The following is a 17,962-nucleotide window of genomic DNA, read 5'->3' as shown; positions in this document are numbered from 1 at the left end:
AGCAGAATCGGACATATGCTAATGCGGAAAGATGGATCCTGAGCCTCAAGCTCAGGGTCCGGTCTGAGGCATCAGGCCTCCCTCGGTTACGTGGACGGGACCCTTACGGTCCCGCGCCCACGACCGTAAGATAGAGAAATCAACCCCTTTTTCTACAACTTCAAATACCCTCACATATGTGACTAGCGACCCTATTCGCATCAGATGTACGGGAATCCCCAGCGCCTGGGCGCAATGAACGTGAGCGAAACTTGGAGGGTTTGCGATAATTGCGTGTGCGACAAAGGGCTTGCTCGTTTGAGGATCGGGATCTACGCATGAGTGCCAGCACCCGTCCAACATTTCCGTGACCATCTTTCGCTTTTTCTTGATCTCATTTGCTGAGAACGATTTCATATTAGGGATCAAACCGGGATTTTTCACCATGCAGGCCATGAGTTCCAACGGGTCACCACCAATGGGGAAAAACTCCAGGCCGGAGTTTGTCACAAATTTCTCGAAGGTATCGTGCGTTGCCAATCGCACCCTGTGGCCGTATTGTTGCAGCTCGCTCCAAGTGCAACAAAAGGCTGTACATCGCCGCGACTGCTAACAACTTGGACCACGATATTTAGTCGAGCCTTCCATGTTTGGGTTTTGGGCGGCGAACGCTGCTTCGCAGTCTCATCGTCAAGTTGAATTGCCTGAAAAGAGCTGGACCCTTCTCTGCTTGCTGTTGGTGGGCGCTTGAAGTCGGGGACGAAACGTGACAGGGTTCGGAAACATGGAGAGTTGGGGTCCAGGCTGACGCAGCCACCATCTATGAAATACGTTAGAGCCGATGACACCGACAGTACTAGACAAGGTGTTCGTACCAGTCACAGACAGTTCTCCATATATGACACCTGGAGAGATGGTGTCCTCATAGGAAGGGGGATCTAGCTCTTCACAGTCGAGAAGAGGCTGAGATGCCATCGCAATTGTCCGTTGGAACCTGGGCGGTTACAAAATATTGCATGCAAAGGGGAAAATTGGAGCGAGAGGGGATGGTAATTCGGTCGATGTGTCCAGTCGAGCGGGATGCGTGCTATTTCACAAACTTCACGTAGTTTGGAGTTTAATAACGTCATACGCCAATTAATGCGCCGATTGATGAAGCACTTTTCCTCCGGAGTGTTGTCAGCCTTGCTCAAGTGTCGAGCTGACCCCAAGGCCTTGCAGCTCCAATTCGTCACAAAGCTGGCCTACGTGTGGGGCTTCGTTACGGCCAAGATGTCGTTCGCGGTTCTCTACCTTCGATTGCTTCCCGGCCACGTCTCCCAACGCATCAACCAGGCGCTCCTTGCCGTGTTGGTGGCCGAGGGCGTCGAAGCGACCATGGTCGTTGTCTTCCAATGTAAGCCCATGGACAATGCATGGAACATTCAGAAGGAGGGCACTTCTCTCAACTTGAAGCTCTTTTACACTGTTTCCGTGGGCCCTACAACTGGAACAGACTACAAATAGATATGCTCACAGCGACCCTCCCTAGTTCGCCATCGAGTTCGTCACCGAAGTCTGCCTCTTCATCCAGCCCATCCCGGCCCTCTGGAAGCTTTAACTGTCGAAGGTGAAGAGGTTCGGTACGATCCTGATGCATTTGATCGGGTTGTTGTAAGTAAATCACTGATTGAAGATGTGTCTTGTCTGGAGTGTTAGCCCGAATTGTTAAATTAGATGCCAGCCTTTGCCGCAGACTTGGTTAGTAAGGTGACGAACCCATTAGTTTGAGAGAGTAGATCAATTGTACTATAGCTATGATGGCTGTAATTGACAACATTAGAATTCAATGGCCGCTACACTGTGTGTTCTAATGGAATGCTGCCATTTGGGATTGGCTGGAAACAGCCGGCGAGGCGCTGGAGAAACAAAGCGAGGGATTTATCGCCATGGCCGGTAAATTGGTGGCTAGCATGTGGGAGCCCAAGGTTGCATCGAAGGGAAGGCAGGGCTTGGTGGCGTGTTGGAAATGGAGGCATTGTCGTACTGTAACTGGCGCGCGGAGAACCGGAAAGCCTAAACTAGCGCCCGGCTCTCCACCCCATACTACCGTAGAAACTCAGTTATCTCGCCCAAGTAGCGGCCCCCATAAAAAACATGGGGCAACAAATGAGATCAGCTGCTTTTGGACACTTCTGCGAATTTTTGCGGTTAACAGTGGAAATATGGAGACAAAGTGGAGGCGCTACTTGGGAGAGTTAACTGAGTTGTTACGGTATTTGGCTTGACTTGAGTCGCATTCCACTTTGACACGTGAGAATAACAATTTGATTTGTATATAGATGTCGATTTCAAAAGTCTTCACCCACAGAAAAAGCAAAAAATTTGAGGGAGCTAATCATAACTATAATGTATGTCACTGAGGACTGATCGAGGTTCAGTTGCCACGATTACTATTGGCGAACCGGTCGGAACGAAAGAAGGAGATGGAGGGCTAGAAACTTACGATAAGAATGCGCTATCCATTCTATCCATTGATTTTATGCAAGCCACCTCACCTTCGAGAGAAAGTCTTCGAGTCATATTGCATATACATGTAAGGCTGGCGGTAGAACGCTAGGGACTGTTAATCCATATGCCATTACCTTGGCGCAGTTAGCTCACCCCCAAAGTGTCGCATGTGGCGCATAGTTAGGTCACGGAGGCAGGCCATGGCATGTCATCCCCCAATCTCCGCTGGTACGCAGGTACTGTGCCACCACTCTGTGGTCTCTGGAGTAATGAGCTAGCGATAATTTGGTATGCAATTTACTTTTACTGTAGATCTGTCAATAAAAAGATCCACGCCTCGAAGCCCAGAACGCGTGCTACAATGGCAACGCTGATTTCTTGAATCCATTCTACCCGGAGCAGACCCCATACCTTATGATCCTTTCATCTCAAACTGCTTTAACTCCCAGCTGAAGTCCTTTTTGCGTTAGTATGAGCACCGTCAAGGGTCTTCCTCCTCCGGGGGTTCCTGACGAGGACCAGGGGTGGAAGATGGTCACTGTCACATCCGCCCTCGAGCTCATCGCCTTGATCCTCGTAGGCGGAAGAATCTACACTCGTCTAAGATCGGCTTTTCGGTTATGGTGGGACGATTACGCTATTATTTTGTCTATGGTACGCTCCCCTGCCTGAAAGCCCTCCCTTCGGTTTCTTTAGCCACGGGCTGATCATTTCTTCTTGGCCAGGCTCTTGCCACGAGTACCTGGATTCTCATGCTCCTTGCCGTACTACACGGATTTGGTCGACATAACTACTACTTATCGACAGAGCAATCTAGAGAAGCGACGAAATTTTTTTTCATATAGCAGCCTTTATGGGCCTGGGCAATATCGATGTCCAAGGTATCCATCGCCCTATTACTGCTGCGGATCGACCGAGACTCGCGGCTATGGCGCATATTCCTCTACCTCATGATCGCCGCACTCCTCCTCATTCCCGTTACGATGATGTGCTTTCAGCTCTCCGCCTGCCGACCGCTAGCAGCCATTTGGGATAAAGCAATCACTAATGCAACCTGCCTCCCAACGGAGGTTTTGCAGGTTAGCATTTACATATTATCATGTCTCACTATTGTGACAGACTTCATCTTAGCTTTAATGCCTCTCAAATTCATCTTGAAGCTGGTGAGTTTGCGGCCGAGAGAAAAAGCCGCGCTTGGAGTCGTCATGGGGTTAGGATTGTTTGCCAGCATAGGGAGCGTTATCAGGACAGTGCAAGCCAAGTCATACGGTGCGAACGGAGACACGTTCTGGAATGGCATGGGAATTGCACTGTGGGGCGAAGTGGAGCTGTACCTAAGGTAATTGTGCCCTTAGCGTTCAGACACGCGGTTTGGTGAATTAGCTGACAATTTATCGTACAGCATCATAGCATCGTGTATCCCTACGCTCAAGAGGCCCCTCGAGAAAATTCTCAAGCGACTGGGCCTATCGACTTCCATGACTGGTTCAAAGCACGGCATAAACCAGACCGGGGCAGACTGCAATGTCAACGACTCATCGTACTATATGTCCACTTTGAGGAACACTAGAACGGATAGAGCTGCACTCGAAGTATCAGATGCGGGGAGTGATCAAGGGATCTTAACTTCGAACGTTGAGATATATGCCGAGCGGTCAGAAACTACAGGTAGCACTCATGCACCTGATGCAATTCTTGCAAGTGGAGGGGACCCGTCGAAAGAGCCGTGATTGAGGCTCGAGCATAAGTACAAGAGAGCGCTTGTCAGTTGGACGCAGTACCAGCCACAGGCACCTTAAGACTCTGGCAATCGAGACATTAGGGTTGCACATTTATGCAGGATTATGGCCGATTCTATAGATTCGTTCTCAATTTATCAAAGGGCTCCTGTACACATCCTACAGAGTCTAAGACTTGTGATTAGGCATGGATGAGTTTCCATAGATTACGTGAAACTGCTAAGATCTGCTGGCGACCATGCCAGATTGGATAAAATCTGACTACAATTAACGTCCATGATAGCCAGATGAAAGATACTATAGTCCAAGCTGTAAAGAAGTGTTAGGTAGAAGTGTTAATCTCTGTTCTACGTCTCGACTATGAGTGTCGAGAAACTAACTCCCGGCCTTTTGTCTGCCTGGTTGAAACTGGCTGTACCTTGCAGTCTCCTCAACGCCTCCGTTGCTATATTACCATCTATTTTAAGATTCCTTCTTAGCTACTGACTTTAGTTTTTTTATCTATTTTATAAACCCCTCCTCTAGCTGTTATTCTAAGAACTATTATAGTATATATAAAAGAAGTCTGCTAAAAATCTCCTAGTAATAATATACTATTACTATCTTACCCTCTATCTCTGCCTCTATAAACTCTTATACCTGCTTTATATAGAATAGGTAAAAAGGAATCCTAACCCCCTTCCAGGTAACCCAATACCCAGTACATCCAGCTTTTACAAATCTCTTTAATATACTTACCTCTAACTTTACTATAGTAGGTAGCCTATTACCAGGGGTCTTGTAGACTTCTGAAGTTATCTTAATACCAGCGTAAAGGTAGTCCGGGAGGCTAATAACCTGCTGTAACTCCGCCGCCCCGAGATTTACCCCCTTGAGGGATGGTGAGTAGGTGATAGTGATACGGGGCCAGGAAGTACAAGGAACATATTGCAAGGGCAACTTCGAAGGGGTTAGAAGCAGCAATAGAACTGAAGAGGTTAAGGGGCCTACCGCCAGCGATAGCAAGATAATTATTTAGAGCTGCTGTCGCCCCTGTGGTGGACTACGCTTCTAATACATGGATGCATAGTGCATAGGTTTAAAGACAGACTTATAGGACCGATTAATAGGGTTCAGAAAGCAGGAGCATAGGCAATTGTTAGGACGTTTAGCACAGTGGCAACGAGTATAGCAGAAGCAGAAGCTCATATCGCTCCAGCATAGCAACAGTTTTAGAAGAGGGCAATTAACATATAGACGGATATTCACATATTACCTGATATCAACCCTCTTCGCAGGATGATATCTCGTATACGAGCGTTAGAAAGTCTTATCGGTCACCGCTCTACCAGGTAGTGACAATACTTATCACTCAGAAGTATACCAATACAGCAGTTAGAAACCATTCAACCATTCACACTGGCGCCATAGAGAAAACGGGTGGAAGCTATTACAGACAAGTCAGCAATAAGAGAAGCAAAAGCAGGTTGGGCCATATGCATCGTGGTAAGCAGCTCTGCGCGGAACGATATAGTATAAGTGGGGGGAGCAGTCAAGTTTCCGGTATCGATGAGAGGTAGCTCGAGGCTCGAGACCTTGTCGTTTACTCTTGGTATAAGAACGGAACAGAACCTATATAGCGGAGAACTTGCAGCAATGGAATATGCTTTGAGGCGAGCCCTACTATACTTCAAATATCGCAGCATCTTACTTATCACGAGCAACAAAGCTGCTGCGCTCTCACTCAAGCAGCCCCGTTAACAATCCGGACAAGAATATATACGCGGTATTTACGATTTAATTGAGGAGCTGCGGGAAGATGAAAATGTCGTGAATGTTCTGTGGCTACGCTCACGTAGCGAGAATAAGCTTCTTAAGTATAGTATACTAAGGAGGAGGCTCGGAAGGCGATATAGCAAGAAGCCAACTCCGACAAACAGCTTACCAGCATATAGTTGATATTACTTAGAATTGTATAATCGAAAATTAATATAAATAGAATACTACTAGAAAAGGTCGGCAAATACTCTAAATAAGCAGATACAGTACTGTCAGGCAAATATATAAAATAACTCTATAACTAGCTATTATAGAAAGAAGCTAATATACTTGCTCAGCTCAGAATAGATATGGCGAGACTGAATGTATATCTCTCCTATATCAAAGCGGTACTATCGGACTGGTGCGATTGTAGATAAGCGAGAGAGATAGTTGAATATTTCCTCTTCCGATGCCGAAAGTGGACTGTATACCGTTTGGAAATGCTTTAGTGCACTGATACCCGATAAGGTAATATTTCCCTCTAACTTAGAGGGAAGTCACTATCAGACGACCAAAAATGGACGCCAAACATGGAGGCCGTTTGAGCGACAATCCGATTTGCATTGGCCACAGGCCGCCTCGATTTAAGCTAGCTACGGAGACAGGCGTCTCCCTAAAATTACATGACATAAGTGTGGAACCACTTGACACGTCACGATCGCGAGTCGCGTCACCCTCCGACACACCCTCCCTCTTTAATATCACACAATTTGCTCAAATGAAGACTCCAAGAAGGTCTTTTGGTGTCATTATAAGCGAAAATCGCGGTTTTGACCAAGAGCTGGATTCTGTATCCAGAGCCCTTATTTACAGCGAGAAAGATAAGGGAAGGAGTAATTGCGATGTCGGACGCAAATTTCATGTATTACCTTCGACAGTCTCGAAGATCTGGAATCGATGGCAAACAGAGTATATATTCGAGAAAAAGGCCAGATCTGGGCGTCCGACGAAATTGACCAATACAGAAATTAAGTATATTATTCTTATATTAAAAAGATAACGGAATGTTACTTATTCTGTACTAGTTGGATCGATAGGTGGTCGCGTCTCTTACCGAACTATACAACGTATTGTTAAGTGCTATTATGGTTGCAAATGGAAAAGTATATCTTGTATTCCGATATCCAAAGAAATAGCAAGAGTTCGGCTTTAATAGGCATGCGCTTGGAGGGATGATGAAGATGAATTGATAGAGGTATACGGTGTTGAAGTTGGTGTATTGGATCTGGCTAACCCGCTTTCTAGGTGATGTTCTCGGATGAGTCAACTGTCAAAATCAGTCTAATAATTCTCGAAAATGGATCTTTAAGAAGCCTTACGAGAGGTTTCTGAAGGATATGGTCAATATAGTTATCCATGGGAAGGCCCCCATCTCGATTATGGTCTGGGCAGCTATCTGGATGACTGGGAAATCGGACCTTATTATTATGGAACGAGATCACCGCGGAAAGAGAAAGGGATATACTGCCAAAAGCTATCAGAAGGCACTGGAGATCGGTCTTCTTCCTTATTATGACGGCACGCGCCGGTTCTAGCAGGATAATGCACGAATTCACAACTTTGGAGGCACGCCGGAATGGCTTTAATTGCGTGGAATTGAGTATATTGACTGGCCTGCACACTCGCCCGATTTGAACCCTATTGAACACATCTGGAAGGCATTAAAATCGAACCTCTATAAGATGTTCCCTTATATATGCCATCTTAAAGATAATAAGTTAGATAGAACAGAGTTGATTAAATGCATGAAGTTGGCGTGGGCAGCAATCCCCCAGATATTGATCCGGAAGCTGATTGAATCACTCCCCCACCGTCTGGCCGCTGTACGCCGGACTAGAGATTAGTATATAAAATATTAAATGCCAGAAGCAGGGCATTATTTTTATGTATATAACTTTTAATTTGGATTAAAATTGGCTGCGCAATCTGTATTTGAAGTTAGGTGTGTACAATGCAGGTGTCAAAAGTGGTGTGGGTGGTTCCAGACTTATGTCCTATAATTTTATCAACCTCCTTATAACCTTACCATTTGAACTTCACCACACCCTTAACCAATGCCAAAATAGCGAGCACTGGTTCAGCCGCCGTAGATAGGACACTGAACACTTGGAGAATTGGTTTCAAGCTAGTTCGCCGTTTCTACTAACCTATGGGAACCCGCAGAGAAGAAGGAATATACGACAGGCAAAGGAAGTATAAGCAATAAGAGGACTCAATATGGGCTGAAGGAGACCATGACACAATTTGGGCAATGTACGTGTATATTAGTAATTAGTGCCCTTTCGGCTCTTGTGTCTTCTTGAGGTGGAGTCACATAGGCGGTGCTCATGAATACCATACATCTTATAGACCTGAAGCCTGGGAGTAATCCCTATCGGCAGCAGGCTATGCGAGGCCACGCCACGTGTGTTGACGCTTTGGGGACCGTGTGGGGGTTGCGACACCAGGGCCGTATGAGCCAGAGAGGTTTGTGGCCAGCATGAGCGCCGATTTAGAGCCTCTTAATTGCGAGATAGTCTAGACTAGCCTAGCACGTCGTCTCGCACCATAGGGGATTCTGTGGACAGTTCTTTTTTAGCAGTCCTTACGACGTTAATTATACAACAAAAACCAATAAATTTTTTAACCCTCATGTAGTGAGGTAGTGTCCAATATTAGGGTGAAAAATTGTGTGTTCTCCGTCCTCCCCCATATCTTGAGGTTTCAGGGCAAGCTTTATATACCCTTTCTCTTCTGTATAGAATCAGCTAGAAGCTGATTGCTAAGCCTCGTGGCAATAGGTAGCAATGGGTGGCAACTTTCGCCTCTGACATATCTGACAGGTAGAGATGCTTCGGTGGTTGCCTCCAAAACCGGCGCGACGAGGCTGAGATCCTGTCGCGGGTTGCACGTACAGTCCAGGAGAGGAGTAGGTGTAGGGCTCTAGAGAAAGCGAGCAGGACCTCGACAAATTAAACGCGCCCACTCCTTCTGTTCAACTTGAGATACGTGTACCATATCTCCACCCTCATGCCCTTGAAGTTCTCCACGACCTCCTGCACCGCAACCTGCGTCAGCTCCTCGAGGAGAGCTTCGCCGCCTTTCCAGTCGTGCCCTCGATTCTTCTCCAAAATCTCCAACCAGAACCAACCAGAGGAGGAAATCAGGTTCATGACTGTCGCCCGAGCGTAGGCCTGGAAAGCCTGTTCCTTTTTGGCGTCATCGTCAGCGGCGGCTTGGAGTGCGCTCTGATAGGCTACCCAAGCAGGGTGCACAATCAATTTGGACTCCAGAACCTCGACCTCCCACAGAGCAACAACTTCCGGAACGCCCAAGACGGCCCGAATCTCCTCCGGAGTGCGTTCGTGGCTGGGGAACAAGGCAAACTGCGCAAGCTCCGTCCCGCTTATGCGACCATTCCGCATCATCTTTAGCAGAGCAGCCTGCAGCGGCGCGAAGCCGGTGTTGGTCGGCCGGGGGTCCGAGGCTGGCTGCTGCCCTCCTATAGCTGCTACGAGGTATCCCCCATCGCGGATCTCGGTAGCCCGGAGCTTCAGCAGCTTGATCAGGTCATGGTGGGCGGCTGTTCCAAAGGCCTTTTGGCGCGCAGCTACGAACTCTGCTGGCGGCGCAGTAGGGTCAAGTTTAAGGTCTGGCTGGTTTTCGAGGTAGTTGAATGAAGACCAAGACAAACCTACATCAGCTGTCTGGAAGGGGATGACCTGGTTGTAGAATCCAACTGGGACTAGTGAGGGAAAGATTCGAACGTTCCCAGTTTTGGAGAGCGTGGCTATGCCCTTGTTGACAGTCTTGGCGAGAGTGGACCAATCGTTCCATGGCGTGTCTTCGAAGAATAGATTTGCTGTTGCACCGTCTGGGAGGGACGAGACGATTTTTTCCATCGGCTCAAATGCGTTGGCACCTTGTGCGCATCCGTAGTCGACAACTGTCAAAGACTTGTTCGCCGGGTAGCCCGGGAGCAGATCCAAGGCAGCCCGCATCGCTGCAGCCTGAATCCAGCAATGCTCATTATAGTATGCGTCGCGCATTGCAATGCGCGCCTGTGCTTGTTGGGAGGTCATGTTGATTATTACCGGGCGCACCTGTTTTGGAAGATTAGAAGGTAAAATCGTCAGAGGTTTAAATGTTCGAGACCACGGGGTATGTCGGACTAATCTTCGGATCATTTATGATTACGACAGTGAATGAATTGGAACGCCACACTAATTGAACTTTACTTAAGTGCCGACTTTGACTAGATGAAGGTGAGTGTACTTGGTGGCTGTCCCACCAGCTCTCAGTACCTACCACTCCACTAGGTGGATCTAGTAGATGAACGTTGGACCTTTCTCGCATTCGCATTCGCATTCGCATCAAAACCCGAACTTATGACTAAGACAGGATATTGATGTATCAGAGGGTTGTTTCTAGCCGGGCCCTAGTCCAGCACCCGAGGGGTCAATCCAACAGTCTTCTATTGTGACGTCTAATAAGGCGAGATCACTCTAAGGCTGGTGATGATTCAACGAATTAAAGACGCTTTGCTGGGTTTAAGTCCGCAATGCATGATGGCTGTGCTTATCGGGCCTATACCCTTAGCAGACGCTGATCTGATAATTCCTTCAACTCCTGCTAGCGCAAGTTTCAGTTGAAAGCATAAGCTTATCTTTAACTTTCCAACGGCCCCTGCCCTGACTTGTTATGCAAGTTTAGAGTTAGGTCTCGGTAGACATTTGCCCCGTTCGTAAATAATGCAAAGCTGGCTGGGAGGGTAATTATTTACCCAATCGTCACTAAGCTTCTCCCCCCCTGAAGGATCGTATCTGCTTGAGTAAATCCTTTTGGCCACTCCTGTACTATAGTCAACGCTAAGCTACACAAGACGAATGGGGCTGGACTTACGTCAGTTACCCTCTCAACCACGATTATATCCGGCGGGGTAGGAACACTATCGGTATGTAATATACTTCGCATAGTTATGGCTCAGTGGGTTGGATTTACTGGAGCTAGAAATAAAAGGCTAGGGGCTAAATTGGTTGGTTATAAAGCTGTCTTCTAAAATACTACGTCACCCCTTGCACTTTAGAGCGATAGTATAAGGGGTACAATCAGCCGAAGGCTGAGAGTCCGCGGGTCAAGCAATTATCTACAACCATTACATATTTACGCACTGGAGTAATTTTTATAACATTTCTTCTTATCGCGAGTAGAATCACCTAGAATTATGCAGAACCGTAGTCTGTCTTATAGGGATTCTGTGTAAGAACCTGTCGTCTCCGAAGCTGCTGATCCCTCATCTTTATCTTCATACTATCCGGAAAAGATAAGTAAATCAGGTAATTGCAATCAAATAGGGCATCTACTATCAAGCCCTCGAGCGTTTTCACACAAGAGGCAGCCACGTAGCTTAACCCAGTCTGGAAATCCTGGCAGGAGAGGTCGGTAACGATCATATCTTCTATAATGCTTCGTGACTTGTGAACGGTAATAGCGTAGCATACGATTAGGGGGAACTGGATGCGAGCGCAGAGAGTGGCTCTGATAAGGAAGTCCCTCTCTACGGGGAGAATCAGGACGATCTTCCTGCCATCAGGGGTGGTCAGGAACACCGGTCCGTTGTACTTGTCAAACTCCATCATGATAACATAAGGGGGGTCTCGGATGCTTCCCGGCCCTGTGGAACATAGCAGTCAAGTCAGAGTAATCCACACCAGTTGTGCTGCTTCAGACAGTAGATGGGTCAGAATGTGAGGCGATTGGATGGGTCGTTGGCTGCACGGGAGGTAAGGAAGCTAGAGCACGGAAACGCCGCTTACTTTATTGAGTTGGTGGAATTGGCGTCCCCAGCACAACGTGCGGCTGGCTAAGTGACTCTCGGAATAGCCTCCTAGCTGCATGGAGTTGCCGTAGTTTCTCTGGCGACGTTGTAAGTGGGCCGGTCGACTAGACCCCTGATCGCTTACTAGGACCATGATCATCTTATACTTTGGAGTGTATAGTAAGGATGGCTGTATAACACGCGAAATACAAAAGAGTCACCAAGTTTCATCCCACGACTCATCCAGATTTCCGGTACTCCCCCTTCTGCCAGTATTCGCACCTCCTGTTGGCTGTTTCGTCCTTCGCTGTTGCAACTCCTCCTGCCCCGAATATGACCAAAGTTGCTTCCTCTCCGTATAGAGGCCACGTTGGCAAGCCCGCATTGCCATTGGGATCTCCGGTCATGGTGAAGGTCGTGAAGTAGCTCTGCATAGCGATGGCAATTTCCGGAGCTACATCCGGGTCCTCCTCAACGAAGAATGTCCAGTCAAGATCCTGACCGTGGAGTCCTGGAGGGCACTCAAAGCGATAGTTGTACGTTTGATTGCGGAAAGCAGTACCAAGAAAGCGTGTGTTGCAGGTGAAAACAAGCTCAGAGATGAGAAGCTTGGCGCGGCCGAGTTGGCTTGTGTATCCATAGGTGCCATTTAAGATGTTGGGATAGAGGTCGGTGAATATGTACCGTTCCGCGGTGTCAGACACTGGATAGCTGAGTTGAAACATGGAAATAAGCTGCTCATTGGTGTCTAATGAAGCTGTAAATGTCGAAGCTTCGTCGCGGTTATGACCGACCATGATCTAAGTAACAGTTAGCTCGATAAGCTTAACGACCGTATCCATATTGTTTAAACCTCCCTTAATAGAGTCATAAAACTGGCCATTTAAAAGCAGAACACTAGGGATGTCTGGAACAAATGTCCCATCTACCGTTGGGCCGTAGACGAATAAGCCATAAGGCGCGTTATACGTCATAGCCTGGTTTACCTGCATTAGCGTCGATGAGTTCAACAGGCGTAGTTGCTCAGCCGTTGTAATTTCCACACTGGAGAGCTGAGATGCAACGGCTAAAGTCGTCTCCCAAAGTTTAAGGTCGTTCGTTATCGTCCAAAATGCAGGACTCTGGGCAATCGCAGCGGCAAACGGAACCTCCCCCCTGCCGCCGAAAGCAGTAACTTGATGCATGACGCTGCCGCCACCTGCGGACTCTCCGATGACGGTGACACGATCTGGGTCTCCGCCGAAGAGATGAACATGCTTCTGGACCCATTCAAGGGCCATTCTTTGATCCCACAGCCCGGCGTTGCTCAGGATATCATCTCTATTGCCGTCGAGGAATCCGAACATGCCAAGTCGGTAGTTCAGGGCAACGAAGATGATTCCTTCCTGGTCGTTGAGCTGGGAACGGGATATCAATCCTGATGGGTCGTATTGCTTAGAATCTTTCTGTCCTGCACGTACTTTAGCTACCCCACAAGTCTCTTATAGTGAGGGGAAGTTGACTCACCAATGTCATAGCCACCTCCATGAATCCAGACCAAGACGGCAGCTACCAAAACGCTCTGTCAGTGCCAGGGCCATAATTGTGCCAAGAGCGGCCAGTTTGTTTCAATTGCTTACACCCAGAAGTTACTGCATATCTCTTGTTAAAGACTTTTGCAGGGACATGAACATCAAGAAGTAGGCAGTCCTCATTCATGCGAGGATTGCTCATGACTCGTTCCGCCATTTTTTCAACAGTTATTCCAGCAGCAGCAGCTCGAGATTCTAGTATCCAGCGAGGGTATGACTGTGGGCAGACACGCTGATCGGTACCATCGTTCAGCGTCCGGTTCGTGGTTTTGGGTGGAATAGGCTTGCTCCATCGTAGCTCTCCTACAGGCGCTTCAGCATAACGAATGTTATTGAAACTGTAGTACTCGAATGCGGTCTGGGGTTACTAATTAGTTTCCAGTGTTTGTATAGGAGCGACAGAGCCGAATGGCGGAGATTATCTTGGGCGGAACTGTTTTCATACATTACAGACTCCTTGATGCACTGCGTATCCTAGGTCGACCGTCGTCAGGTTATTGCAACGGACAGCACTGGCGCAAGCAACGTCCATCGCAATCCACGCGAAGGATAGGAATAAACTCCTCATGGTCATATAAAGATGGAAAAGATTGATGTTACCGGGGTTGGTAGTAAGAGACAGATGAGATCAGATAAGCCTCCCCGACGGGTGTTTTATATATCGCAGAGGGTCTGAAAGCAATCGGATATTTCGGTTCACCGTTTTCTATAAACGAGATGTATTGAAGTTTTAGGTTCGGTCTCGGTCTTATCCCTGCTCCTCGCATTGACCCGCGCTATTTACGTAGTACGAGGTATACGTACCGTCGGCAAAATAATCGGACCAATTTGGCCAAGCTAATGACTAGCAACAGCGCAAGGATCGATGTAACCTGATAAACCTAGTTCCGTGTAGACAGCTACAGGCCTGTCTATGGCTATGTGAAAGTTTATTAGTGCTTCTAGAATAGGCAAGGCGTCGTTTTCGACTGACCCAGAAACTTCCTGGGGAACGCATTGATAGTTATGAAAGAGACCTCTTGGCTATCCTACCCAGGGCTGATTTTTACTCGTCCGAGCTTTCTCTAACCCCATCAACACATCCTAGACCCTGCTCCCAAAGGTGTTGCTAGAGCTCAAGGAGGATTTAGCGTGATCTGTGATGGCGAGGGCGAGACCCACCGAGTTTGCCTTTCCCGGTTTTCCGCTTCTGCTCATGCGCTTGGGGGTTGGGGGTTCGGGGTTTGTCTGGACCCCCGTTCTCCAAAAACGCACTGAATTTAATTGTGCCTACATACAAACAAACCCGCTGTTTTCATCTTGCAGTGACAACGCACTGCTGCTGCGAAATCCCCTTGAATCCCGTATCCATTCACTCTACTAGTCCTTGCACAGTGCAACGCCAAGTTGCTACAAGCCGAGCCGTTGGCCGATGGTGAGTAATATATGCGTAGCCGGCCGCTCTAGAACACTGTTGCGCGCATATCGAGTGGTGTAATATGCATAGCTTCCTCTTCAAGCCAGATGCCGAATTGCAGGCTAAGTATATCTGCCCGTCTTGTGACAGTCGGGCTTACTCTAGGGGTACTAGGGTAGGTCCAAGGCGTGTAGGGTTTATGATCGAGTGGATCGGGACGTCGTAGTGAGCAATATAGGTCACGGTCTGGTAATGTGCAAAAGTGAGTCTTTGTGTACCCAAGTCTGTTGATAGCTGGTGAGGCTATCCCTATGTAAAGTGCTAAATGAATGTGCTTATATACTAAGAGTGTTCCTGGTGGATCACGGTTGTGAATCGTGATCCGTACGCCTGGATCACGGTTTGACATCGTGATCCTGTTGTTGGATCACGGTTGGAAATCGTGATCCCGTCGAGATTAGTTAGAAATTGGTAAGAGTAGATACAGCCAGCCAGCGTCACGTAGTCTATGCAGACCGGCCCGTGACACGTCTCTGGACCCTCTTTCTCCCAGAATACCCAAACTAAGAGCTTGCTGAAAATGGACCGGGAGCATCGAAATACCGTCGCCTAGTAACTTTATCACCTGATTATGGCTGAGCTTCCTGATATCCCAACATCCATTTTCGACCTTTGATAAAACTGGACATTTGACAAAACTGGGATTTGGTAAAGCTGGACGTTTGGCACAACTGGACGTTTGACTAAAACTGGACGTTTGACTTTTGGTGCGGTTGTCGTTCGTGGGCTCCGAAAGTGCGCGACGCGATTTGCGTTCGTAGCCCAGAACACCCAACTTCACCAATTCATTTGCGCGTTGCACCTTCAATATCGTCTTGATTTTCTTAAGACTATACTTGGAACTACATATGTATTGTAGCTATCGATAGCCATACCACATACGCCATTGCGCTGCCCTGATGCCGATTCCCTGCCAGCACCATTACCGAACGGCTGGAGTCCTAACCGGCCAGAAAGTGTCGCCTTTAGTAGCCATTTGCGCAACTGTACGGGTCCGGGCAACCGGTTCTGTACACCGTGCTGTGCTATCACATTGTACCTATTTGAGAGCTTACCATGTCGACCCCCAGCTTCAGAAAAGTCAGCTTCAACATTCCATGCTCAATCTGTGTGAAACGAAAAAGACCGAAATATCCAAACGCCACAGATATGCCTCTCCCTTCCACTGGCCAGAGGAGTATATCTAACCTTGACCTTCTATCGTTTACGCTGGATAACCCTCATTATGACGTCCATCAACCTGTTCGTTCGCCCTGTGTTCCTCGACCCAGAGGAATGATTTCAGACGCAGTCTAAGATGCTTGCTGACTTAATGTGGAACTTAGATATACATAGATCCCACCAGCCCCTCCAACTCGCTCTCCCATACCCAATGCGTCTCACTTATCCGTCGCCTGGTCGCGGGCTTGCTGTCGGCTGGTCTGAAGCCAGGCGACACTGTCTGCATCCACAGCTTCAACAGCATATACGTGCCAGCGATCTGCCTTGCCATTATTGGCGCAGGCGGCACATTCGTGGGCACAAACCCAAGCTACACCGAAAGGGAGCTCACGAACGCACTCGACATGGCTGAAGTCAAGTTCGTCCTCTCCGAGCCCGAAATCGTCGGTTCGATGGAAAAAGCAATGACCAAGATTGGGCTGGATGTAGGGCAGAAGCTCTTTCTCTTGGACCATCGTAGTGATCAAGTCTCTCGGCCAAGATCTCGCAGCTGGAAGGTCTTACTCCAGAATTGTGGGCAAGACTGGATCCGATTCGACGATGTGAAGCGGCAGGCCACCACAGTCGCCGGATTCTTCTTCTCAAGCGGCACCACGGGCTCTCCCAAGTGCGCCATGGTCACGCACCGCAACCTGGTGGCTCAGCACCAGCTGTTCTGGGAGCCAAATCCAAGAGACTACAAGATCCGCACAGTCCATGTATTCCCGATGTATCATATCGGCGTATTCCCAACCATCATTGTGTCTCAGTTGAAGGATGGGCGAGAAGCATACATCATGCAGAGGTGGACACTGGAACGGTGGCTGCCTTACCACGAACGCTTCAACATTACAGAAGTCTTTATGGCGCCTCCGATGGTGGTCCAGGTGGTCATGAGCAAGATGGTAGATCCGGATGCTCCCGAGTACAAGTACAGCTTAAACTCAGTATGTGCCGGATACATCGGGGCCGCACCGCTCTCTTCCGACATGCAGAAGAGGTTTCATCAATTACTCAATCCTTCTGCACACCTGACACAGGTACCTATCATCAGTTGCACGCTGTTTCAGACATGGAAATCCACTAACTTAAGACTTCCTTGGTACAGATTTGGGGCATGACAGAAACAACATCCCACGCGACAAGTGTCTCACCCGAGATTGCCGAGCTTAGCTGGGGATCCATTGGCAAGCCGTTGCCCAATGTCGAAATGAAGTTAATTGACCAAGACGGAAATGACGTGACGCATACGGGCAGGGGTGAAGCGTGCATCAAGGGACCGATCGTCATCCCCGGCTATCTCAAAAGCGAAGAAGCGAACAGGAAGAGCTGGGACGCCAAGGGGTATTTCAAGACTGGCGATATCATACAGATAGACCCAACAAGTGGCCTTTTATATGTGACTGAGCGACACAAGGAGCTGCTGAAGGTGCGAGGCTTCCAGGTTGCCCCAGCGGAGCTAGAAGGCGTCCTCACGTCGCATCCCGACATCACTGACGCCGCGGTGATCGGGGTTCCAGATGTGAGAAGCGGCGAGTTGCCAAGGGCCTATATCGTTTTGAGGGAAGGATCCAGCCTGACGCCAGATCAAATTAAGGCGTTCGTGAAGGATCGACTGGCGAGCTACAAGTCGTTAGAGGGGGGTGTTGCTTTTGTGCCGGAAATCCCCAAGCTGCCCAGCGGCAAGATATTGAAGAGAGTCATCCGAGAGTGGGCCGAGCAAGAACGGCAGCGATCTACGGCGTCGAAACTTTGAGTGGGAGATGTAGCCAACTTCTCTAATGAGCAGGGTGTTTTTCTTTGTGGAGATGTCTTGCATTGGGAAAATTTAGGAGGAAAATCATTGTTGAAATCACTCTTCTGTTTCAAATTCTCCAGTTGACCTAGACACTTTAGTCTGTCTGAGCAAACTTTTGACCTTTAAATGGAC

General features: G+C 48.3%; 5 protein-coding genes across 5 annotated transcripts; 3 read left to right on the top strand and 2 right to left on the bottom strand.

Annotated features, from left to right (window-relative positions):
- Positions 1-1,251: 1,251 nt before the first annotated feature.
- Positions 1,252-1,579, top strand: BGZ61DRAFT_526450 (uncharacterized protein; the record flags this gene model as incomplete). Its single annotated transcript, XM_046252954.1, has 2 exons — positions 1,252-1,452; positions 1,511-1,579. 2 exons carry the CDS (start codon positions 1,252-1,254, stop codon positions 1,577-1,579), a joined length of 270 nt encoding a protein of 89 aa, XP_046113266.1.
- A 1,361-nt stretch (positions 1,580-2,940) lies between these two features.
- Positions 2,941-3,812, top strand: BGZ61DRAFT_489375 (uncharacterized protein; the record flags this gene model as incomplete). The annotated part of the gene is made up of 2 exons (XM_046250209.1): positions 2,941-3,123; positions 3,315-3,812. 2 exons carry the CDS (start codon positions 2,941-2,943, stop codon positions 3,810-3,812), a joined length of 681 nt encoding a protein of 226 aa, XP_046113265.1.
- Positions 3,813-8,959: 5,147 nt separating this feature from the next.
- BGZ61DRAFT_336897 (S-adenosyl-L-methionine-dependent methyltransferase) lies at positions 8,960-10,069 on the bottom strand (the record flags this gene model as incomplete). Its single annotated transcript, XM_046239004.1, has 1 exon — positions 8,960-10,069. The coding sequence occupies one exon, from the start codon at positions 10,067-10,069 to the stop codon at positions 8,960-8,962; it is 1,110 nt and encodes a 369-aa protein (XP_046113264.1).
- A 1,975-nt stretch (positions 10,070-12,044) lies between these two features.
- On the bottom strand, positions 12,045-14,071 carry BGZ61DRAFT_544976 (Alpha/Beta hydrolase protein; the record flags this gene model as incomplete). Its single annotated transcript, XM_046255284.1, has 5 exons — positions 13,822-14,071; positions 13,425-13,734; positions 13,312-13,353; positions 12,636-13,246; positions 12,045-12,605 (listed from the first exon to the last, which is right to left on the bottom strand). The coding sequence occupies exons 1-5, from the start codon at positions 13,948-13,950 to the stop codon at positions 12,045-12,047; spliced, it is 1,653 nt and encodes a 550-aa protein (XP_046113263.1). The 5' UTR covers positions 13,951-14,071.
- Positions 14,072-15,888: 1,817 nt separating this feature from the next.
- Positions 15,889-17,788, top strand: BGZ61DRAFT_489372 (uncharacterized protein; the record flags this gene model as incomplete). Its single annotated transcript, XM_046250208.1, has 4 exons — positions 15,889-15,912; positions 16,006-16,074; positions 16,158-17,072; positions 17,141-17,788. The coding sequence occupies 4 exons, from the start codon at positions 15,889-15,891 to the stop codon at positions 17,786-17,788; spliced, it is 1,656 nt and encodes a 551-aa protein (XP_046113262.1).
- Positions 17,789-17,962: the final 174 nt, after the last annotated feature.

Source organism: Ilyonectria robusta (assembly GCF_021365365.1).
Source record: "Ilyonectria robusta strain PMI_751 chromosome Unknown BGZ61scaffold_1, whole genome shotgun sequence".
NCBI classification, from domain to species: Eukaryota; Fungi; Ascomycota; class Sordariomycetes; order Hypocreales; family Nectriaceae; genus Ilyonectria; species Ilyonectria robusta.
Note: the sequence above shows the minus strand (reverse complement) of the source record. Positions and strands in the feature narration are given on the sequence as shown.